This window comes from Gallinula chloropus (genome assembly GCF_964237585.1).
Source record: "Gallinula chloropus genome assembly, chromosome: 27".
NCBI classification, from domain to species: Eukaryota; Metazoa; Chordata; class Aves; order Gruiformes; family Rallidae; genus Gallinula; species Gallinula chloropus.
Genome location: NC_140112.1, coordinates 2271357 through 2292389, shown reverse-complemented (window position 1 = coordinate 2292389; position 21033 = coordinate 2271357). Strand labels below are relative to the sequence as shown.

General features: G+C 66.9%; 4 protein-coding genes across 5 annotated transcripts; all 4 read right to left on the bottom strand.

The window, feature by feature from the left end:
• Positions 1-806: 806 nt before the first annotated feature.
• Positions 807-3271, bottom strand: LOC311201604 (glutathione S-transferase Mu 1-like). Of its 2 annotated transcripts, XM_084276018.1 has the most exons (8): positions 3219-3271; positions 2717-2792; positions 2541-2605; positions 2366-2447; positions 1469-1569; positions 1270-1365; positions 1058-1168; positions 809-953 (listed from the first exon to the last, which is right to left on the bottom strand). In XM_084276018.1, exons 1-8 carry the CDS (start codon positions 3249-3251, stop codon positions 858-860), a joined length of 660 nt encoding a protein of 219 aa, XP_084132144.1. In that variant the 5' UTR covers positions 3252-3271; the 3' UTR covers positions 809-857. The 2 variants fall into 2 exon arrangements, with proteins under 2 accessions (XP_084132143.1, XP_084132144.1); XM_084276017.1 differs by having other exon boundaries at positions 807-953; positions 2541-2792; positions 3219-3255.
• A 956-nt stretch (positions 3272-4227) lies between these two features.
• LOC311201608 (glutathione S-transferase 2-like) lies at positions 4228-7205 on the bottom strand. Its single transcript, XM_084276022.1, has 8 exons — positions 7123-7205; positions 6909-6984; positions 6448-6512; positions 6269-6350; positions 6083-6183; positions 5710-5805; positions 5514-5624; positions 4228-4421 (listed from the first exon to the last, which is right to left on the bottom strand). Exons 1-8 carry the CDS (start codon positions 7156-7158, stop codon positions 4326-4328), a joined length of 663 nt encoding a protein of 220 aa, XP_084132148.1. The 5' UTR covers positions 7159-7205; the 3' UTR covers positions 4228-4325.
• Positions 7206-7515: 310 nt separating this feature from the next.
• LOC311201607 (glutathione S-transferase 2-like) lies at positions 7516-10226 on the bottom strand. Its single transcript, XM_084276021.1, has 8 exons — positions 10108-10226; positions 9894-9969; positions 9451-9515; positions 9274-9355; positions 9086-9186; positions 8709-8804; positions 8514-8624; positions 7516-7983 (listed from the first exon to the last, which is right to left on the bottom strand). The coding sequence occupies exons 1-8, from the start codon at positions 10141-10143 to the stop codon at positions 7888-7890; spliced, it is 663 nt and encodes a 220-aa protein (XP_084132147.1). The 5' UTR covers positions 10144-10226; the 3' UTR covers positions 7516-7887.
• Positions 10227-11309: 1083 nt separating this feature from the next.
• Positions 11310-18901, bottom strand: AMPD2 (adenosine monophosphate deaminase 2). The gene is made up of 18 exons (XM_084276024.1): positions 18743-18901; positions 16755-16885; positions 16373-16503; positions 15970-16038; positions 15223-15331; positions 14911-15097; positions 14666-14807; positions 14436-14525; positions 14031-14160; positions 13743-13937; positions 13418-13549; positions 13124-13287; positions 12878-13004; positions 12570-12733; positions 12360-12480; positions 12081-12254; positions 11737-11847; positions 11310-11646 (listed from the first exon to the last, which is right to left on the bottom strand). The coding sequence occupies exons 1-18, from the start codon at positions 18810-18812 to the stop codon at positions 11431-11433; spliced, it is 2463 nt and encodes an 820-aa protein (XP_084132150.1). The 5' UTR covers positions 18813-18901; the 3' UTR covers positions 11310-11430.
• Between the last annotated feature and the right edge of the window lie 2132 nt (positions 18902-21033).

Genomic DNA, 21033 nt, shown 5'->3' with positions numbered 1-21033 from the left:
GTGGGGGCACCCACGTCCCTGCATCACCCTGGGGGGAGGGCAGGGTGGGGGGACACAGGGTGTTACCCTGAGGGTGACCCCAAGGGACACCGGGGCCCATCCATGGGGAGGATGGGGGGCCATGGGACAGGGCTGTCACCAGCCCCCCCCCCAGCTCTGAGGGTGGTGGCAGGACACCAAGACCCCCCCCTCCCTCTGGTCTTTGTCAGCACGGCCTCATTAGCAGGCAGGAATGTGCTAATGAGGGGTGAGGGGGGGGCAGAGCCCCTTTCCCAGGGGAGGGCGGGGGGGCCCTGGGGACACCACAGTGCTCTGCCCATGCCCCCCCCCCAGCCTGTAGCCAAGCCCAAGGGGGTCCCATGGCAGCGGTGATGCCCACTGGAGCCAACCAGCCCCCCAACACTGGGTCTGGGGGAGCCTGACACACCCACAGCCCCCCCAACTGGGTCAGGGGGAGCCTGATGCATCCCCAGCCCCCCCCAACTGAGTCAGGGGGAGCCCAACGCACCCCCAGCCCCCCCCACACTGGGTCAGGGGGAGCCTGGCACACCCCCAGCCCCCCCAACACTGGGTTGGGGGGAGCCTGGTGCACCCCCAGCCCCCCCCATACTGGGTCAGGGGGAGCCCAACACACCCACAGCCCCCCCCCCGGGTCAGAGGGAGCCCAGTGCACCCCCAGCACCCCCCTCCCCAGCACCACTCAGTCGGGGCTCCGGGTGCCTCATCTAAAGCTCTTTATTGTCTCGGGGGGCTTCACGCCGGCGGTGCCCACCCACCCTGCAGCCCAGGGTGCTGGGGGGGGGTCAGTCATGTCAGGACCCCCCCCCCCCGGGCTCCCCTCACCCCACACTAGCCCCCTACTCCTTCTTGTTGCCCCACTTGGCCATCTTGTTGTTGATGGGCATCTTGAGGAACCGGCTGGACTTCATGTAGGCAGCCACCTTCTCCAGCGCCTGCGGGCGAGGGGAGCGGCTGGGACCCCTCCCAACAGGGACCCTAACCCCCCCACCCCCACCCCCACCCCCTGGGTGGCCTCAGGAGGGTCACCCCCACTCACCCCAAAGCGCTCCATGAAGTCCTTGAGGTTCTTGAAGGGCTCCAGGCACTTGGGCTCGAAGATGCGGTTCTGCTCCAGGACGTCGAACATGAGGAAGTCCACAAAGGTCAACTGGGCAAGGAGAGGGGGGGGGACACACTGTAAGGACCAACGTGGGGAGGACAAGCCCCCTCCCCAGCCCCTGCCACCCCCACCTCAAGCCCCAGAGGTACCTTCTCCCCAGCAAACCACTTCCTATCCCCCAAGAAGTTGGAGAAGAGCTTCAGCTTCCCCGGTAGCTGCTCCAGGTAACCCGGCTTGAGCTTCTCCTGCGGGAGGAAAGGGTGGCAGGGGGAGGGAGGTGTCCCCTCAGCACCCTCCCCCCGCGGGGTCCCCAGTGTTGGGGAGGCCCTACGGCCCCCCAGGACTCACGAAGTCGGGGTTGTAGCAGACCATCACCAGGCTCATGCGGAAATCCATCACCTGGTTCTCCAGCATGTCCACGCGCAGCATCTCCTCCTCCGTCTCACCGCCTGCGGGGTGGGGTGGGGGGGGACACGGGTGCTGGGGCAGCCCCCACACACCAAGCCCCAGCCGAGGCCAATGCCCCTCTAAGTCCAAGACCAACTCCAAGTTCAAGGTCAACCCAACTGGAAAGCCAACCTTAAGCCCATCCCAAGCCAAGCCAAGCCCAAGCTCAAGCCCAAACTCAAGCCCAAGCCCACCCCAAGCCCACCCTCAAGCCCACCTCAAGCCCAGTGCAAGCCCAAACTCAAGCCTAAGCCCACCCCAAGCCCAAACTCAAGTCCAAGCCCACCCTCAAACCTAAGCCCACCCCAAGCCCAAACCCACCCCAACACCAAGCCCACCCCACGCCCAGTCCAAGCCCAAGCCCAAAGTCAAGCCCAAACCCACCCCAAGCCCACCCTCAAGCCCACCCCAAACCCAGCCCAAGCCCAAACTCAAGCCCAAACCCACCCCAACACCAAGCCCACCCCACACCCAGTCCAAGCCCAAGCCCAAAGTCAAGCCCAAACCCACCCCAAGCCCACCCTCAAGCCCACCCCAAACCCAGCCCAAGCCCAAACCCAAAGTCAAGCCCAAACCCACCCCAAGCCCACCCTCAAGCCCACCCCAAACCCAGCCCAAGCCCAAACTCAAGACCAAACCCACCCCAACACCAAACCCAAACCCAGCCCAAGCCCAAACCCCAGACCTACCCTCAAACCTAAGCCCACCCCAAGCCCAGCTCAAGCCCAAACCCACCCCAACACCAAACCCAAACCCAGCCCAAGCCCAAACTGAAGGCAAAGTCCCCCCCCCACTCACACATCTTGTGCTTGCGGGCGATGTAGCGCAGGATGGCGTTGCTCTGCGTCAGCTTGGTGGGGCCATCGATGAAGTAGGGGAGCTGGAGGGGACATCGAGGCACGGGGCCATCAGGGCACCCACCCCATAACCCACCTCATAACCCCCCACCCCTTCCCAGACCCAGACCACCTACGTTGGGGAAGTCCAGCCCCAGCTTCTCCTTCTCGTTGATCCATTGGCTCTTGTCGTAGTCAGGAGCTGGAAGGAGGGGTGGGGAGGGAGATGTTGGGTGATGCTGTGCCCCCCCACCCCCCCCCCAACACTCAGAGGGCTGGAGGGTGATGTGGGACCCCCTGGACCCCCCCTCACCTTCCCCACAGCTGTACAGCTTGTCCTCATAGGGCGTCTCCGTGTACTCCAGGAGCAGGCGGATGGCATGGGCGAGCTGGGGGGGGGGCACAGGGATCGATGAGACCCCCCCCAAAAAAAGTCCTCCCCAACCCTACCGGGGGGAAACTGAGGCACGGAGGAGAGCAAAGAGCGATTCCCCCCCCACCCCCCCTCCTCCAGTATCCCCAGCCACCTCCCCCCGCGGGCACCCCACAACCCAGCGGGTGCCCCAAAAGCAACGTGCGACCCCCCCCCCACCCCAACAAATACAGGAAGACCCCAGCAGCCCCCCCGCAAGACCAAGGGAGAACAACCCCCCCACACCCCCCCAAAGCCAGAGACACCCCCCCCCCCCCGCGAGGATGGGAACCCCAAGCTGGGGCGGGGGGAGGGGGGGTGGGAAGGGGGGGGAGGCTGCTGCCCCTGGGGCGGCTGGGGGGGGGTTGGGGGGGACAGGGGGGGCAGCCCCCAGCCCACTCACGCCGCGGATGTCCCAGTAGCCCAACACCGCCATGGCCGCGCGCTCCGATCTCCCCGCCCCCCCCCCCCCGAGCCGCGTGATCACCACCCCCCCCCCGGGGGGGGGAGGGGCCGGACCCTGCCCGGGGGGAGGGGCTTCAGGGGCTCGCGCCGCGCATCCGGGATGGGGGGGGTGGGGATGTGCGTGTCTTCCCTCCCCCCACCCCCCCACCCCCCCCCCCACCCGCATGGGGGTGTCCCCCCTGCCCTCCCCCCCCCCCCCCCAAACTCCGCGGGGTGTCCCTTATCCTGGGGGTGCAGCCCCCACCCCCACCCCGCAGACTGCAAGGGGGGGGGTCCCGCTTATCGGGGCGGGGGGGGGGCGTCATTACCCCACCATAGGATGCTCAGGTTGCGGGGGGGTCCCTCCTTTGTTCTGGGGGGGGTCCTTCCTTCAGCTCCCCCAGGCTGCACTGGGAAGGGCGTGAGCCCCACCTCGCCCCCCCCACCCCCCCCAGATTGCATGGGGGTTCCTATATCGGGGGGGGGGGGGTGTCAGGGTGCTCCTCTGCAGCCCCCCATCCCAGCTTTATGTGGCTCCTTTTATCTTGGGGGGGGGGAATGAGTCCTCCCTTGCAGCCCCCCAGAGCTGTGGGGGTCCCCCTGGCTTTGGGGAGCACAGGTCCCCCAGTCTGCATAGGCACCCTCTTATGCTGGGGGCCATGGGTCCTCTGGGACCCCCCCCCAAAGCTGCGTCAGGGTCCCCCCCTTCAGCTCCCCAAGCTGCACAGGGCAAGAGGGGGGGGGCACGTGGTCCCCTTTGGGGTCCATAGTCTCCACATGGGGGGTGTCCCCCTTATCCTGGGGTGTCACAAGGGAATGACTCCCCCACCCACCCACCCACCCCAGGGGTCCAAGAGCCCCCTCCCCTATCTCCTCACCCCCCCCAGGAGCCACCCCACAATATGGGGGCTCCCCATGGCCCCCACCCTTCCCACGGTGCCACAGCAGCTCGGTGCACCCCACAAAGAGCCAGACAAGGGGGCAGCCCCCCCCAGGTTTATTTCAGCAGGGGAAGGGGCTGGGGGCAAGGTGGGGGGGTGGGGAGGGGGTAATGACCCCCCCACCTTCACTCCTTGGTGTTGCACCACTTGGCCGTGTGCCAGAAAATGGGGGTCTTCATGTAGTGCCCCGACTGCATGTAGGCAGAGACCTTCTCCAGGGCCTGGGGACAGGGACAGCGGGGTCAGGGATGGGGACACCACGGGGGACAGGGACAGGGACAGCGGGGTCAGGGACAGGGACACCGGGGTCAGGGACACCACGGGGGACAGGGATGGGGACACCGGGGTCAGGGACAGGGACACCACAGGGGTCAGGGACAGGGACACCGGGGTCAGGGATGGGGATGGGGACACGGAGGGGGGTCAGGGATGGGGACACCAGGGGTCAGGGACAGAGATGGGGACACCAGGAGGGATCAGGGATGGGGATGGGGACACTGGGGGAGGTGTCAGTGATGGGGATACCAGGGGTCAGGGACAGGGATGGGGACACCAGGGGTCGGGGACAGGGACACCACGGGGATCAGGGACAGGGATGGGGACACCGAGGGGCTTCAGGGATGGGGACACTGGGGGGTCAGGGATGGGGATGTGGACATCGGGGTCAAGGATGGGGATGGGGACACCAGGGGTCAGGAACAGAGATGGGGACACTGGGGGGTCAGGGATGGGGATGGAGACACTGGCGGGGGTGTCAGTGATGGGGACACCAAGGGGAGTCAGGGATGGGGACGCCAGGGGTCAGGGACAGGGATGGGGACACTGAGGTGTCAGAGACAGGGATGGGGACACCAGGGTGTCAGAGACAGGGACCCCGGGGTGTGCAGATGGGGACAGGGACCCCCAGGGGGTCAGGGACAGGGACAGACCCTGGGGTATAAGTGATGGGGACTCCAGGGTGTTGGGGATGGGGACAGGGACCCCAGGGTGTCAGTGATGGGGACCCCAGAGTGTTGGGGATGGGGACAGGGACCCCGGGGTGTCAGTGATGGGGACCCCAGGGTGTTGGGGATGGGGACAGGGACCCCGGGGTGTCAGTGATGGGGACCCCAGGGTGTTGGGGATGGGGACAGGGACCCCGGGGTGTTGGGGACTGGGACCCCGGGGTGTCAGTGATGGAGACTCCAGAGTGTTGGGGATGGGGACAGGGACCCTGGGGTGTCGGTGATGGGGACCCCAGGGTGTCAGGGGTGTGGACAGGGACCCCGGGGTGTTAGGGGTGTGGACAGGGACCCCGGGGTGTCCCCACTCACCTCGAAGCGCTGCAGGAACCGGCCCAGGTTGCCCTTCAGCTCGGGGGTCTCGGGGGCGAACATGCGCTGCTGGTCCAGCACGTCATAGGCCACGAAGTCCACAAAGGTGAGCTGCAGGGGGGGGAGAGGGGATGTGACAGGGGGGCCATCCCCCACCGGGACCCCCCCCCCAAAGCCCCCAGCACCCCCCACTTACCTTCTCCCCAGCAAACCACGTCCTGGAGCCCAAGAACTGCGACAGCTCCCGCAGCTTCCCCGGCAGCTGCTCCAGGTAGGCTGGCTTCAGCTTCTCCTACACGGGTTTGGGGGGGCCAGAGCTGGGGTGGGAGCTGCCCCACACCCCCCCCAGCATCACCCCTCAATGTAGCCAGGCAAAGGGTGCACCCCAATGCACCCCCCCACGCTGGCTGTGGCCTGATCACTCTCATCCCATCCCTGCAGGATTGGGGAGGTTGGCCTCATTACTCCCATCCCCAGTGGGGATGGGGGGGGAACAAGACCCCCTGGAAGGGTAGGGGGGTTCTGTCCCCCTGTGCCTTCCCCACCCCCCACCCCATGGGGGTACTCACGAAGTCGGGGTTGTAGCAGAGCCGGATGAAGCTCATGCGAAGATCCATGACCTGGTTCTCCATCAAGTCCACACGTATCATCTCCTCCTCTGTCTCCCCACCTGCATCAGAGGAGGAGATGCATCAGCACCCCCCCCACCCCCAAAACCCCTCCCCACCCCCTGGGACACCCCCCCCTTCACTCACACATCTTGTGCTTGCGGGCGATGTAGCGCAGGATGGCGTTGCTCTGCGTCAGCTTGGTGGGGCCATCGATGAGATAGGGCAGCTGGGGAGGGGGGGGGGGATGCCATATGGAGGGGGGGTCAGCCCCAGTGCCCCCCAACCCCCTCCCACCACCCTCCCATTCCCCATCCATCACTTACATTGGGGAAGTCGAGACCCAGTTTCTCCTTCTCGTTGGTCCATTCGCTCGGGTCGAAGCCAGGGCCTGGGGGGGGGGTGGCAGAGAGATGGAGGGGGGGACACGCTCCCCCAGACCCCCCCCCCCCGTGTCCACTCATCCCACCCACAGCAAGTCCATGGGGGGGGGTCACACAACACGAGCAGCCACGTGTGTGCCCCCACCCCCCCCGGGCAGGTACAGGAGGACACTGAGCAGGGACCAAGGTCCAGACTGGGCAGATTAGGGGGGGCAGGGGTAAAGGTGCCCCCCCCACCCCCACCCCCCCCACCCCGAGCTGGGGGTAGGGGGGCAGAGGACCAGCTGCTCTCTCCCCCTGCGAAATGAGAAGCCTCTTCCCCTGTGTCCCGAGGCTGCAGCTGAGGTGAGGAGGGGGTCTGGGGGGGGGGGTACAGGGGGGGTACCCCTCTTTCCCCCCCTCACCTGGGCCGAGGCGGTACTGCCTCTCCTGGTAGGGGGTCTCCGTGTACTCCAGCAGCAGGCGGATGGCCTGGGCGAGCTGAGGGGGGACAGAGCACCCACCTTTTGGCACCCACACACACACTCCCCCTCCCCACGCAGGACACCCCTCCCCACCGTAGGACACCCCCACACCCCCACCCCAGTGAGCCACCACCACCCCCCCGGCCCCGCTCACCCCACGGACGTCCCAGTATCCCAGTATGACCACCATGGTGGCACCAGCTCCAGCTCTGTGCAGACTGGGACCAGGACCTGGACCTGGACTGGGGAAGGGGGGGGGCTGAGCCGCCCCCCAGCACCCTCCCCTTTCCCCTCCCCGCTCATGTGACCAGGCCCAGGCTGGGTGCCAGGGCATCCTGCCAGCCCTGAGGCCAACGCTGCAGCTCCACACCCCCTACCAGCTCTGTCTGACCCCCAGCAGACACCCCCACCCCCCCAAAAGCCACGCGGGGCAACACCCCCCCCCCCCCCCCCCGCCCCAGCAGTGATCTGTAGGGCCCCCCCCCCCTTGCTGCCTCAGTTTCCCTCTGGGGCCAGGAACCCTCCCCCCAGCAGGCTGAGATTTAAGTGTTTTAATTAAATACTTTATTTTTCCATGCTCGGGGGGTGAGGATGAGGTGGGGGGAGAGGGGGGGGGTCTCCTCCTTTTTTCGTCTCATTTCTGTTTGTTTCTGCACTTCACCCCCCCTTACTCCAGGAGTCCCAGCCCCCAGCTGCAGGGCAGCAGCAGGACCAGAGTGGGGGGGGACATGAGGATGGGGTGATGTCCCACCAGGACCCCAGCCCCTCTGCCTTCCTCCCTGCGGTGATGGTGAGGACAGCTCGGTGCACCCCACAAAGAGCCAGACAAGGGGGCAGCCCCCCCCCCGGTTTATTTCAGCAGGGGAAGGGGCTGGGGGCAAGGCGGGGGGGTGGGGAGGGGGCAATGACCCCCCCCCCTTCACTCCTTGCTGTTGCACCACTTGGCCTTGCGCCAGAAAATGGGGGTCTTCATGTAGCGCCCCGACTGCATGTAGGCAGAGACCTTCTCCAGGGCCTGGGGACAGGGACAGCGGGGTCAGGGACAGGGACACCACGGGGGACAGGGATGGGGACACTGAGGGGCATCAGGGATGGGGAAACTGGGGGGGGGTCAGGGATGGGGATGGAGACACTGGGGGGGGGCGTGTCAGTGATGGGGACACCAAGGGGAGTCAGGGATGGGAACACCAGGGGTCAGGGACAGGGATGGGGACACTGAGGTGTTAGAGACATGGATGGGGACACCAGGGTGTCAGAGACAGGGACCCCGGGGTGTGCAGATGGGGACTCCAGGGTGTTGGGGACAGGGACCCCAGGGTGTTGGGGATGGGGACAGGGACCCCAGGGTGTCGGAGATGGGGACACCGGGGTGTCAGCGGTGTGGACAGGGACCCCGGAGTGTCAGTGATGGGGACCCCATGGTGTTGGGGATGGGGACAGGGACCCCGGGGTGTCAGGAGTGGGGACCCCAGGGCGTCAGGGGTATGGACAGGGACCCCGGGGTGTCAGGGGTGTGGACAGGGACCCCGGGGTGTCCCCACTCACCTCGAAGCGCTGCAGGAACCGGCCCAGGTTGCCCTTCAGCTCGGGGGTCTCGGGGGCGAACATGCGCTGCTGGTCCAGCACGTCATAGGCCACGAAGTCCACAAAGGTGAGCTGCAGGGGGGGAGAGGGGACGTGACAGGGGGGCCATCCCCCACCGGGACCCCCCCCTCAAAGCCCCCAGCACCCCCCACTTACCTTCTCCCCAGCAAACCACGTCCTGGAGCCCAGGAACTGCGACAGCTCCCGCAGCTTCCCCGGCAGCTGCTCCAGGTAGGCTGGCTTCAGCTTCTCCTACACGGGTTGGGGGGGCCAGAGCTGGGGTGGGAGCTGCCCCACACCCACCCCCCCAGCACCCAGAGGCATCGCCCCTCAATGTAGCCAGGCAAAGGGTGCACCCCAATGCACCCCCCCCACGCTGGCTGTGGCCTGATCACTCTCATCCCATCCCTATGGGATTGGGGAGATTGGCCTCATTACTCCCATCCCCAGTGGGGTTGGGGGGGGAAACAAGACCCCCTGGAAGGGTAGGGGGGTTCTGTCCCCCTGTGCCCCCACCCCATGGGGTTACTCACGAAGTCAGGGCTGTTGCAGAGCCGGATTAAGCTCATGCGAAGATCCATGACCTGGTTCTCCATCAAGTCCACACGTATCATCTCCTCCTCTGTCTCCCCACCTGCATCAGAGGAGGAGATGCATCAGCACCCCCCCACACCCCCAAAAACCCCCACCCACCCCCTGGGACACCCCCCCCTTCACTCACACATCTTGTGCTTGCGGGCGATGTAGCGCAGGATGGCGTTGCTCTGCGTCAGCTTGGTGGGGCCATCGATGAAATAGGGCAGCTGGGGGGGGATGCCATGGCGGGGGGGGGGGAGGTCAGCCTCAGTAACCCCCCAGTCCCCTCCCACACCCCCCCCATTCCCCATCCATCACCTACATTGGGGAAGTCAAGACCCAGTTTCTCCTTCTCGTTGGTCCATTCGCTCAGGTCGAAGCCAGGGCCTGGGGGGGGCAGAGAGATGGAGGGGGGGACACGCTCCCCCAGACCTACCCCCTGTGTCCACTCATCCCACCCACAGCAAGTCCATGGGGGGGGGAGGGTGTCACACAACACGAGCAGCCACGTGTGTGCCCCCCCACCCCGGGCAGGTACAGGAGGACACTGAGCAGGGACCAAGGTCCAGACTGGGCAGATTGGGGGGGGCAGGGGTAAAGGTGCCCCCCCCATCCCGAGCTGGGGGTAGGGGGGCAGAGGACCAGCTGCTCTCTCCCCCTGCAAAACGAGAAGCCTCTTCCCCTGTGTCCCGACGCTGCAGCTGAGGTGAGGAGGGGGTCTGGGGGGGGGGGTGCAGGGGGGGTACCCCTCTTGCCCCCCCTCACCTGGGCCCATGTGGTACTGCCTCTCCTGGTAGGGGGTCTCCATGTACTCCAGCAGCAGGCGGATGGCCTGGGCGAGCTGAGGGGGGACAGAGCACCCACCTTTTGGCACCCACACACACACTCCCCCTCCCCACGCAGGACACCCCTCCCCACCGTAGGACACCCACACACCCCCCCCCCAGTGAGCCACCACCACCCCCCCGGCCCCACTCACCCCACGGACGTCCCAGTATCCCAGTATGACCACCATGGTGGCACCAGCTCCAGCTCTGTGCAGACTGGGACTAGGACCTGGACTGGGGAAGGGGGGGAGCTGAGCCGCCCCCCAGCACCCTCCCCTTTCCCCTCCCCGCTCATGTGACCAGGCCCAGGCTGGGTGCCAGGGCATCCTGCCAGCCCTGAGGCCAACGCTGCAGCTCCACACCCCCTACCAGCTCTGTCTGACCCCCAGCAGACACCCCCACCCCTCCAAAAGCCACGGGGGGCAACACCCCCCCCCCCCCAACCCTCTGCCCCAGCAGTGATCTGTAGGGGCCCCCCCCTTGCTGCCTCAGTTTCCCTCTGGGGCCAGGAACCCTCCCCCCAGCAGGCTGAGATTTAAGTGTTTTAATTAAATACTTTATTTTTCCATGCTCGGGGGGGTGAGGATGAGGTGGGGGGAGGGGAGGGGTCTCCTCCTTTTTTTTGTCTCATTTCTGTTTGTTTCTGCACTTCACCCCACGTTACTCCAGGAGTCCCAGCCCCCAGCTGCAGGGCAGCAGCAGGACCAGATTGGGGGGGACATGAAGATGGGGTGATGGCCCACAAGGCAGCTGGGGCCACACAGGACCCCAGCCCCTCTGCCTTCCTCCCTGCGGTGATGGTGAGGACGGAGCATCCTCCCCCAGCCCCTCCCGCCAGTACCGTGGCCCCTGGGTGCCCACTGATGTGGCAGCCCCATTGTGGGGGTGCAAGAGGAGCTGGGTATGGGGGCAGAAAGCACCTTGCAGGAGTCCCTGGGTGCTGCTTGGCTTGTCCCCACGGCCCCAGGGGTGAGCAAGCGGACGGAGAGAGGGGCAGGGACTGGGACCGCATGGGGACCTGGGTCCTGCCCCGGGGCTGGGTGCCCCCACATCCCCCCCCACACCTGGCACCAACGTCCCCCCAACCTGTCACCACGTCCCAAGCCCGGGAGGTGAAGCCAGGACCCCACAGTGGCGCTTCCACCCACATCACCTCCCAGCACCTCAGCCGTGTGCCACCAACCCCACGAGGAAACCAGTTCAAAACCCAACCCCCAACCCCAACCCCAACACAATAAAAGACCAAAAAACACCAACAAACCCCCCCAAAACCCAAGAACCGGAGAGAACCCAGCACCCCCTGACCCTCCACGGTGGCACCGGCGGGACGCTGGGGTCAGCAGCAGGGAGCATCCCCTGCCCAGGGCGGGAGGTAGCAGGAGGGGGGACGGCGCCGAAGCCCTGGGGGGGCAGGAAACGTTGGGGTGCTGACAGCAAAGTCCCATGGGAGCCGGGGACAAGGCAGGGCAAGGGAGTCAGTGGGTGCCCAGGGTGGAGGTGATGGTGAGAGCGTCCTCCTCCTGGATGGTCTCCAGCTCCTCGGTCTGCACCGCCTGCGTGATGAGGGTGAGCTCCTGGCACAGCGTCTCGAAGCGGTAGCTCACGCGGATGTCGGGGACGTTGGTACGACGGATGTCGTTGCCCTCTGGTCCCTCTTTCAGGTAGTGGGGACCCAGCCAGTAGCTCTTCACCTGCAGAGCCAAGAGCAAGATGTTGCCAGCACCCACAGCAGGGTGCTCAGGGCTGGGGGGGGTCCCGGTGGGAAAGGGGGGCTGGGGTACCTTGTGGGAGAAGCCGCTCATCAGGACGCTGTTGCGGGCCAGCTCGCACATGTCGCAGGAGCTGAGCTTCCACACCTGGGTGGCGATGCTGTACTCCTCCATCAGCGGCTCCTGGGGCAGGGGGACACAGCCTCAGCACCCCCACCCCGTGGGCCACCCCCCCCTCCCAGAACAGGGTGGGGGTCCTCAGCTCCTCCCACCCTCACCAGACCATCAGCATCCTCTTGGAGCGGGTGGGCAGCGCCTTGCTCCCAGTCACCCGTCACCGTGGCTCAGCTGGTGGCCGTTTTTGGGGTGGGGTGGGTGACCTATAACCCCTCCCTACCCCCCCACCAACCGCTCACCTTGGTGAAGTGGAACTGGAGGGGGTCATCGGTGGAGAGGGACACCATGAGCCCCCGCGAGAGGTACTCGGGCAGGGGGTTGCGGTGGTAGCTGAGGAAGAGGCTGTTGTTGCTCAGCGGGGACATGGCGATGCCGATCTGCGCCAGGTAGTACAGGTACTGCAGGACAGGAGCCTGGGAGGGAGGGAGGGAAGGAGGGAGGAAGGGGGGACAGAGCAGGGTGAAAGGGGGGTCCCAGCCACGCACCTGGCCCCCAGGGGCACCCCCATCCCCGCTCACCTTACGCAGCAGCAAGCCATGGGAGATGTTCTCTGAGACCATGAAGCCCGAGACCAGGTGATGGATGGGGCCGGCTTCGCCGCAGTGCGGGCGCAGGACGAAGGTGTGGAAACCCCTCTTCCTGCAACACAGGGCTGACCATCAGCACCTGACACCCCCCCCACCTTGCACCCCAAGACCTCCACCCCCAGGAGCCCCAGGCATCCTCACCGTCGGAGGTGGTTGAGCACCGTCATGTTGGCATACATGTAGTACAGGTAGTAGGAGTAGGGGGGGTTGTCCTCCTCCACCCAGTTGCCCGGTAAGGGGCTGTCCAGGTTGAAGATGTGATGCTCTGGTTTGGACTCATCATCCACGCTGTCAAAGCCGTCCACCTGCAGGACAGACAACCCTGGGGTGGGATGGTCACTCCTCCAGCAGATCTGCCCCAGCCCTGGAGCTGGACCCAGGCTGGGGCTTGGTGGGTGTCACCGGGGTCCCCTGTCGCTTTCCCCCCCGGCGCAGGTCGTGGTGCTCACGTGTTCCAGGAAGAGGTGCAGCTCTGGGTGTTGGGCAGGGTGGATGGTGGCCTCGTAGAGGGGCAGGAAGATGTTCTCCAGCATCTCCTGGAAGTTGGCCAACTGCTTCTTTGTCCGGTAGACGTCACTGCAGGGCGACAGACCCCACTCAGAGCCGGGTGTCCCAGCCCACCCCAGCCACCTGTGGTCTCCCCACCCAGGACCTGGCCTTGGTTGAAGGTATCTGCCCCCCCACCCAGTACTCACAAGAGCCGGGGCACCTGCACGAGCCAGCGGACGTTGTTGGAGTGGACGCGGTGGTTGACGGCCCAACGAGCCAGCTTGTCCCACTCGTCCCGGGAGCGGCCGTAGATGGAGAGCCGCAGCTCAGCGTTCTGGTACTTGCTCTCCTCCAGGTCAGACATCACCTCCTGATGGGGAGGGGGCGAGTGTCACCACCCCTCAACCACCAGGATGGGGACACACACACAGGTGGTGTGGCCCCCATGGCCATCAGAGGGAGGGAGGGAGGGGGCTGTGGGACCCAGGAGGGCTGCTCACCTTGATGATGTGGGCGAAGTACTTGCCCGAGACGCGGTTGTCGGTCTTGATGAAGATCTCCCGCAGGATGGACTCCCCGATGGGGTTGTACTTGGCGTTGAACTTGTCGAAGCGGTGGAAGGTGTTGCGATCCTGCCCGGGGGACGTGGATACTGAGTGGAGAACCCTCAGCACCCCAGCACCACCACTACCACCACCACCACCACAACCCCAGCCAGAGCCCTGGGACAACACCTGGAGAAGATTCCCCCACCCCAGGCAGAGACAGGCTGCAGCCCCTGCGCCTCTCTCCAAGGTTTTGGGGGTGCCCCCCACTACCCCGTACCGCGTGGACGTCCAGCGTGTCCACGCTCAGGTCGTAGGCGGTGAGGTTCATGGTCTCAAAGACCTCCTTGAGCGTCTGCTCTTTGCCCTTCTCCACGTGGACAATTTCATCCAGATGCTTCTTCATGGCCCGTTTGATGAAGCGCAGGAGATGCTTCTGGTTCATGCAGGACGAGGCGTGGATGTGGGTGTCCACCTGCACGACCCAAGGTGATGCTCAGTCCCCAGAGCCTCCAGAAGCTCCCCAGTTGAGCCAGCCCCCCTCCCCCTGCCCAGACCCAGCAGGTACCTTGCGGATGTTGTAGAAGTCCCGGTGAGGAACCTTCTTCTGGGCTGCCAGCTCCTTCATCTCATTGAGCAGCACGTGCATCTGGAACTTGGAGCTCAGGTACTGCAGCCGGCGGTAGCAGAAGGATTTGCTGCAGGAGGTGGGGGTGTGGGTGTCAGTTTTGGGGAGAGGAGGGAGAACATCCAGCCCTGTACAGCTGGTGCCCACTGGGATGAGGGGACACAGCTCTGGACTCCTGGAGCCCCAACCACCACCACGAACGGTGGCTGTGAGCAAGGGTGGACACAGGGATGTGAGAGCTGGACCAGCAGCATGTGTCATCGCCACCCATCACATCCCCTGGTGCTGTCCCCAAGGTCTTTCCCCCCACCCAAGACACCCCCATGGGGGGACCCTTCTCCTTACATGGGCCCATTGATGATCAGAGCCATGAGGAAATTCATGTCAGCGATGAACTCCTGCAGGTCGGGGTACGGCAGGTCCAGCTCCGTGCTCCTGTTGGGGACACACACACACAGATTGGGGGTGGGGGGGTCACATGCAGGGACAGGATCCAGCAAGCTCCCCCTGTTATCCATCCCCCCCAAAACTCACCCCCCCAGTGAGCAGCCCCCCCGCCATGCCTCGCCACTCACTTGTCGGTGAGGTCCTGCTTGGTGTAGACGTGCACCACACCATCCACCATCTTCAACCCAAAGCCCAGATCAGCCGGCATGGTCCGGGGGTCCCACGTCTCATAGGGATGCTGCTCCGCGAACGGGGGGTGCACGGGGGCATCTGCACCCAGGAAACACCCAGGAGACACCCAGTATCAGATGGCTTCCCCTAAAGCCCCTCCAGCAAAGACCCCCCCCTCCCCATCCCAGCAGCTCGTGCTCACCGGCAGCCACGGGGGTCTCGGGCACCTCCTCGTAGCCGCGGGTCTCCAGGGGCTTCTCGGAGAGCTCCTGCAGGAAGCGGGCGGTGGTCTTGCAGAAGCTCTGCAGAGACAGCCCCATGTACTTCTCCCGGAGGAACAGCGCCTTCACCACGCTCTTGGCTGCATCCAGAAGGTCCGTAAAGGGAACCTGGAGAGGGGTGGAAGTGGGGGGGGGATGACACCTCAAAAATAAACTAAGGATAAAGTGGGGTTGATGCCCCGAAGCCCCTCACCAAGGGGATGGGGATGGGATGGGATGGGTGGGGGGCTCACCCCACATTTCTCCTCCCCGGAGATGGTGACCCGCTGGAACTCCCGCTCCAGCGCCTCCCGCTCCTTGGGGACGTGATCCACCAAGTCCTCACTCTGCTCCTTGAAGAGCCTGTGGGTGCAAATAGGGGCTGGTGAGAGGGTGACACGGCCCGTCCCCATCCCCACGTCCCCATCCCCATGTTGTGTCCCCCCCTTCCCCAGGAGCAGCACCCACCACAGGGTGACACAAGGCGGGTGGTGTCCTCTGGGATGTCACCACCGGCTTCAGGCTGATGGGTGCCCCCCCCCCTCCATGTTCCCACGGGTGGCAGCACCGTGTGTGTCCATGTCACCCCCCGCCCCGCCCCCAGACACATTCCCCAGCCCCACATGAGCACAACGAAAAGTGGCGGGGGGGGGACAGAGAACGAACTAACTCGTGACAGAGACAACTCCCAAGCGGAGACAGGAGGGAGGAGACGCAGCTTGTCCTGGCAGGGGGGGGGGCGGGGCAACAGGGCCTGGATGGGGGTCCTGTGCCACCACCCCAAACCCCCACATCCCTAACCCCCCCCTCGAGGTGCATTAACCCCCTCGGTGCCAGCGAGGGGCTGGTGGGGACCTTCCCGCTCCGCGTTTAGGGGAGCAGCGGGAAGTGGGGTGGCTGTGGGGAGGGGTTAACGGGTCAGAGCAGGGCTGGGGGCGGCGGGGGGGTCCCCGATACCACCCCCCGTGTCCCCGGCCGGCAGCACCGGGCTGGACACTCACTGTAAGTCGGCAGCACTGTCAATTTTCAGGAAGTCCTGTTTGGCTCTGAGCAAAATGTCGGGCTCAAGTCTGGGGACACGCAGGCAGTGGGGGGGGGGACACGGGACAGGGACAGTGGGGATGGGTTTGGGGATTGGGGTAGGGGGGGAGAGAGGGGCCGGGGAGAGAAAACACCCCGTTAATGGCGGGAACAACAGCAACCAGACAGCAACCAGCAAGAACTAAATGGGGGACACCAAGCGCAACGCCCACGGGAGAGGGTGGGGGGGGGGACACACAGAGCTGGCACAGAGGACCGACAGCCCCCCCCAGGGCAGTGGGTAGTGGTCTGTCCCCAAGCGGGGACCCCATCCCATGGTGATGGGGGGTGGTGGGGTGGGTGACACCCCCTTTCCCAGCTTACTTGACGTCCTGGCTGATCTGGCGCTCGAGGCGCTGCCGCCGCTCCTCCAGCTGCTCGATGGGACTCTCCTCTGGGAACTCGTAGGGCGCCGTCCTCATCTCGCTCTCGGCCAGCGAGCGGCAGAACAGCTCCTGCCCGGACCATCCCTGTCACGAGCTGTGCCCGGTCTCAGCCCGCGGGGTTGGGAGGGGAAGAGCCACTTGGTGGGGGGGGGGGGTCCCCACCCTAGTTGAGCTGGAAAGGCTGGGGGAAGGTGGGGCGGGGGAAGGGGTGGTTTGGAGCTGGGTGAGGATGGGAAGGGGAAGGATGGAGGTGGGATACCCCCCCCAACAGATACCCCCAACCCCCCCCACCCCCAAAGCTGGCGGGACCCGGGACCCACCTCGGCGATCTCCTTGCATTTGCCGTCCATGGAGGTGCGCAGGTCCACGGGGAAATGCTTCAGGCAGTGGGGGGTCCCGGGGAGGGAACGAGCCGACTGCAGCGTGCGGGACCCCGGCCCACCCCGCAGCTCTGCAGACACCAGCACAGCGTGAGCAAGGGGGGGCCTGGACCCCCCCCTCCCCCTCCCAGGCAGGGTTAACCAGCCCCTCCACAGCCCCCCTCCTGAACTGGGATGCTGGTGTCCCCACAGTGGTGATGGGGAAACTGAGGCAGCTCAAGGAAGGAGGGGGACAGCCCCCCTGCTCTCCCCATGCATTGAGGGAGGCTGCTGGGCCCGTCGGGGGGGTGTAACTGATCGAGGGGCTCAGGGATGGGGGGGACAGGATGCTGGGGTCCCACCACCACACCCCCCGTCCTCTCAGCTGGGCTGCTCCATCCACCACCCCTCTGTCTGCTCCTCCCACACCAGCACTGACCCCCCACAGTACGGCATGAAAGGCACCACCAAGGGGGTGGTACCCCCAAACTATGAGGGAGGGCAGACAATGCCCCCCATTATCCCCCCCCCAGCAAACAAACCTCATCACCCAACATCCCCTGGGGTCATCCCCAGCTCCTGCCTCCCCCCCCCCCCCAAGCAACCCCCGGCACCAGGGACCCCCCCCGGCTGCCAGCACCTTCCTCTGCACCCCTCACCCTCATTGCCAACCCCACCACAGAACCAGCAGGGAGTGGGGGGAGGCACTGGAAATCGTGCCCTCCCAGTTAAACTGAGACAGCAGTTAAGAGCATCCCACCCAGCACAGTTTGGGGGGAGACGACCCCAGGAGACCTGTCCCCCTCTCAGCCCCCCCAACCTCTATCCCATGCCCCCATAGTGCATCCTCCCCACATCACCCAAAATGCAATGGTGGGGGTGGAGGGCAGCCCCCCACCCTGCCCATTGCTGAGGTCTGGGATGGGGAAACTGAGGCACGACCCGCAGGGCTGGGGGTATTCAGAGCCCAGCACCACCCCCCCACCCCGTGCACACGCGTGTGCAAGAGCGTGTCAGCCCGGCCGCTCAGCCCTGCCTCAGTTTCCCCACCGGACAGGCAGGTACCTGTGGGTGTCTGCCCTTGGTGGGTGGTGCTGACAGCCAGGCAGGGACGTGCCCGGCCCCTGTGCCTCCCTCGGGGACACGCCTGTACCCTGAACCCCCCCAGCGCCCGCCGGCAGCACCCCGAGCCCCCCCTCCCCCCTTCCCCGCAGCCGGGTGCCAGCGCAAGGGGCCACCCCGCGGGTGTCACCCACCCCCGGGGGTGTCACCATCGCCGGCTGTCACCTCCGGGTGTCACCATCGCCCCCGCGAGCGACCCCCCGGCCACGGCGCCAGCCGAGACCACCCGCGCGAACCCCTCCCCCCCCGGCCCCAGCATCCCGACCCCCCTCCAACCCCCCCCCCACCCCGCACCCCCCCAGTCCTCTCGCTTCCCCCCTTCCTCCTCCTCCTCCTCCTCCTCCCGGCACACACCACCCGCTGCGCCACCCCTCCGCCGCAGCGGCCCCCCCGCCCCGCGCTGCCTGGGGAGGGGAGGGGAGGGGGGGGCACACGGGGGAGACACACAGACACAGACAGACACACAGACACACAGACCCAGGACACCCCAACACCGCCGCCACCCCCTCCGCTCCCGGCAGCGACCAGCAGCCCCCCCGCCGAGCAGCCCAGACACCACGGTGATGGGCACACGCCACCCCCCCCCCCCACCCCCCAAAACACACACACCCCGCAGCCCCCAACACACCCAACCAGCGCCTTCCCATCCCCCTCCCCAACACAGGCGGCCCCCCCCCCACATCCCCCGGCAGCACCCACGTCTGGACACCCCCCCCCCCCGCTCCCCCCTTGACATCCCCGCGGGCCGGGCTCCTGCCGGGGGAGGGGGCTGTGGGGACGGGGGGGGCCGCGCTCAGGCGGGGTTGGGGGGGTTGGGGGGGGCTCACCTGCGGGGCTGGGGGCTTGCAGGCTGCCCCGCTTCTTGAAGGGATACTTGGCCGGGGCGACCGAGGACATGGCGGCTCCCGGGGCGGCGGAGGGGGCGGCGGGGCCGGCGGCGCTGGGAACGCTACGGAAGGGGAAGGGGGGGGGGGGGGGACCGGCGGTGCCGGGTGGGGAGAGGCCGGGGAGGGGGGGGGCGTCGCGGGGACTCCCGGGGCCCCGGCGGGGACTGTCGGGGCGGCAGGGCCGGGCGATGGCCGCCGCTCCCTCCCCTGGTTGATGATTGATGCAGGAAACCCGGGGCTGGACCAAAGTCCCCGGCGGCGGAGCGCGGCCGGAAGCCGGGCCGAGGAAGGGGCTGGGGCCGGGGGAGCGGCGGGAGGAGGAGGAGGAGGAGGAGGAGGAGGAAGAGGAGGAAGAGGAGGAAGGTTGCCGGGGCAACCGGCTGCTGCGGCGGCGGTGGGCGGGGGCCGCGCCCCGGGTGCTGAGCGGGGCGGGGGGAGGCGGCGCTGGGCCCCCCGGAGAGACGCCATCGCCCCCCGAACGGCAGCGGCCGCCCCCCCCCCCCATAAGTGTGTGTATCCCCCCCCCCCAACCCCGCCGCGGAGACGGGTATCGCCCCCGTCAGACTCGGGGTACGGCACCAGCACCCCCCCAGCGCTCCCCCCCCCGCTGGGCACTGCGCCCCCAACACGGACCGTGTCCCCCCCCCCGTTAGACCGACTGACCCCCCCCCCCAACCGGGACAGCATCGGCTCCTCCGACACCAGCGGGCTCCCCCCAAAATGGGTGCTGCACCCCAAAAGAGGGGGCTCGCACCTCCCCCTCCAGCCCCCCCCCCCCAATTATCACAAGGGGGGGGCGGTGCCCGCAGCACCCCCAGGGGATGTCCCCGCGGGGTGCTGGGGCCAGCACAGGGCCTGACCCCCCCCCCAGCCCCCCCTTACCATCATACCGGGACCCCCCATACACACCCCAGCCGGGGGGCTGGCGGGGGGGGGTCACATCCTTGTGTGTCCCCCCGATCCCGGTCTGTCCCTACCTGTGGCTCCCGGTGGGTCCGGGGGTGGCGGGGGGGCGCCGGGCTGTGTCCCCGCGGAGTCCCCGGCACCGGAGCGGGGGGGGGGTCGCGGGGGGGGTATTTTTAGCCGCTGCCGGAGCAGAAGGAATGGCACCAGCCAGGGCCCGTGTGGCCCCCCCGGGTCCCCTGCCCCATCGCGCTGTCCCACGGGGGAGGAGAGGGGACAGCGCGGTGACCCCGGGGAGGCACGGCAGCCATCGGGGGGGGGGACGGGGGGGGACAGGGGGGGACAGTGAGCACCCCGGGCTGAGAGCTGTGGGTGACAGCCGTGTCCCCTCCCCGGCACTGGCCGTCCGTTGTCCCCCACACGACACCAGGCGGGGGTGGGGGGTGTGTGTGGGGGGGGGGGGTTGGTATTTTAATTGGACCACCTTCATTAGCGCCAAGTTCATTAGAGGCTCAGAAGGGGCTTTGTGTCCTCGGGGACAGAGTGTCCCCAGCCACCGGCTCGTGGGGACGGCCGGGGGGAGCCCGGGGACACACACACACCCCCCAGCACGGGGGTGCAAAGCCCCCCCCCCTCAACCCTAGGGGGTGCCAGGATTGTGGGGACCCAAAACTCAAATGCTGGGGACCCCCAGCACCTTCAGGGGGACCTGACACCCCCCAACCCACGGGGTGGGACAGGGTGGGGGAACCCGCCTGCCCCCCCCCCACCCCGAGGTTTGGGGGGACCCTGATGGGCTGAGGGGATGGGTGCTGGGCTGGTGAGGGGGTGCTGAGCCCGGGAGGTAGAGGAGGAGGAGGAGGAAGGCTGAAAGCACCATCCCATTAATGAGCTTGGGGAGCAGAGGGGTGGCACCCAGCGGGGCAGGATTAGGGGCTCATTACCCACCCGGGGTAATTAGCTCCCTTTCCCCCGCAGGAGGAATCCCCCAGCACCCCCGTGTGCCCCCCCCCCCTCCACCCCCACCTCCGCACCTCCCGGGGAGGGGACACACACACAGAGAAGAGTGGGGGGGGGGGAGCCGACCCCATCCCCAACACCCACGGGGGAAGCCCCAAACCCAACCCCCCCTCCCCAACCATCCTGGGGGGGGCCACAGGGTGTCCCCATCCCCCTTGGGCAGGGGGTGTCAAGCCGGCTGCCCCCTTACATAAAGCCTCACGCCCACCTCCCCAAGACACCCTGTCTTCACCACCCCCCCCCCTTCTCCATCCCCCCCACCCCTAATCTTTGCCATCTTGGGCTAATTGGATTTCCTGGGTCACATG

What these genes read in the sequence shown, in the direction of transcription:
- AMPD2 (XM_084276024.1), bottom strand. Translation starts at nt 18,812, where the DNA reads ATGTCCTCGGTCGCCCCGGCCAAGTATCCCTTCAAGAAGCGGGGCAGC. An exon ending in AATGCAAGGAGATCGCCGAG is followed by an intron (nt 16,504 to 16,754) that starts GTGGGTCCCGGG and finishes TGGTCCGGGCAG; the next exon opens with GAGCTGTTCTGCCGCTCGCT. An exon ending in ACACGCTGGACGTCCACGCG is followed by an intron (nt 13,550 to 13,742) that starts GTACGGGGTAGT and finishes TCCCCCGGGCAG; the next exon opens with GATCGCAACACCTTCCACCG.
- LOC311201607 (XM_084276021.1), bottom strand. Translation starts at nt 10,143, where the DNA reads ATGGTGGTCATACTGGGATACTGGGACGTCCGTGGG. An exon ending in GCAGTACCACATGGGCCCAG is followed by an intron (nt 9,516 to 9,893) that starts GTGAGGGGGGGC and finishes TGCCCCCCCCAG; the next exon opens with GCCCTGGCTTCGACCTGAGC. An exon ending in CGCCCGCAAGCACAAGATGT is followed by an intron (nt 9,187 to 9,273) that starts GTGAGTGAAGGG and finishes CCTCTGATGCAG; the next exon opens with GTGGGGAGACAGAGGAGGAG.
- LOC311201604 (XM_084276017.1), bottom strand. Translation starts at nt 3,251, where the DNA reads ATGGCGGTGTTGGGCTACTGGGACATCCGCGGC. An exon ending in GCTACTGGGACATCCGCGGC is followed by an intron (nt 2,793 to 3,218) that starts GTGAGTGGGCTG and finishes CCCCCCCCCCAG; the next exon opens with CTCGCCCATGCCATCCGCCT. An exon ending in CGCCCGCAAGCACAAGATGT is followed by an intron (nt 1,570 to 2,365) that starts GTGAGTGGGGGG and finishes CCCACCCCGCAG; the next exon opens with GCGGTGAGACGGAGGAGGAG.
- LOC311201608 (XM_084276022.1), bottom strand. Translation starts at nt 7,158, where the DNA reads ATGGTGGTCATACTGGGATACTGGGACGTCCGTGGG. An exon ending in CGCCCGCAAGCACAAGATGT is followed by an intron (nt 6,184 to 6,268) that starts GTGAGTGAAGGG and finishes CCTCTGATGCAG; the next exon opens with GTGGGGAGACAGAGGAGGAG. An exon ending in CGTGGTTTGCTGGGGAGAAG is followed by an intron (nt 5,625 to 5,709) that starts GTAAGTGGGGGG and finishes CCCCCCCTGCAG; the next exon opens with CTCACCTTTGTGGACTTCGT.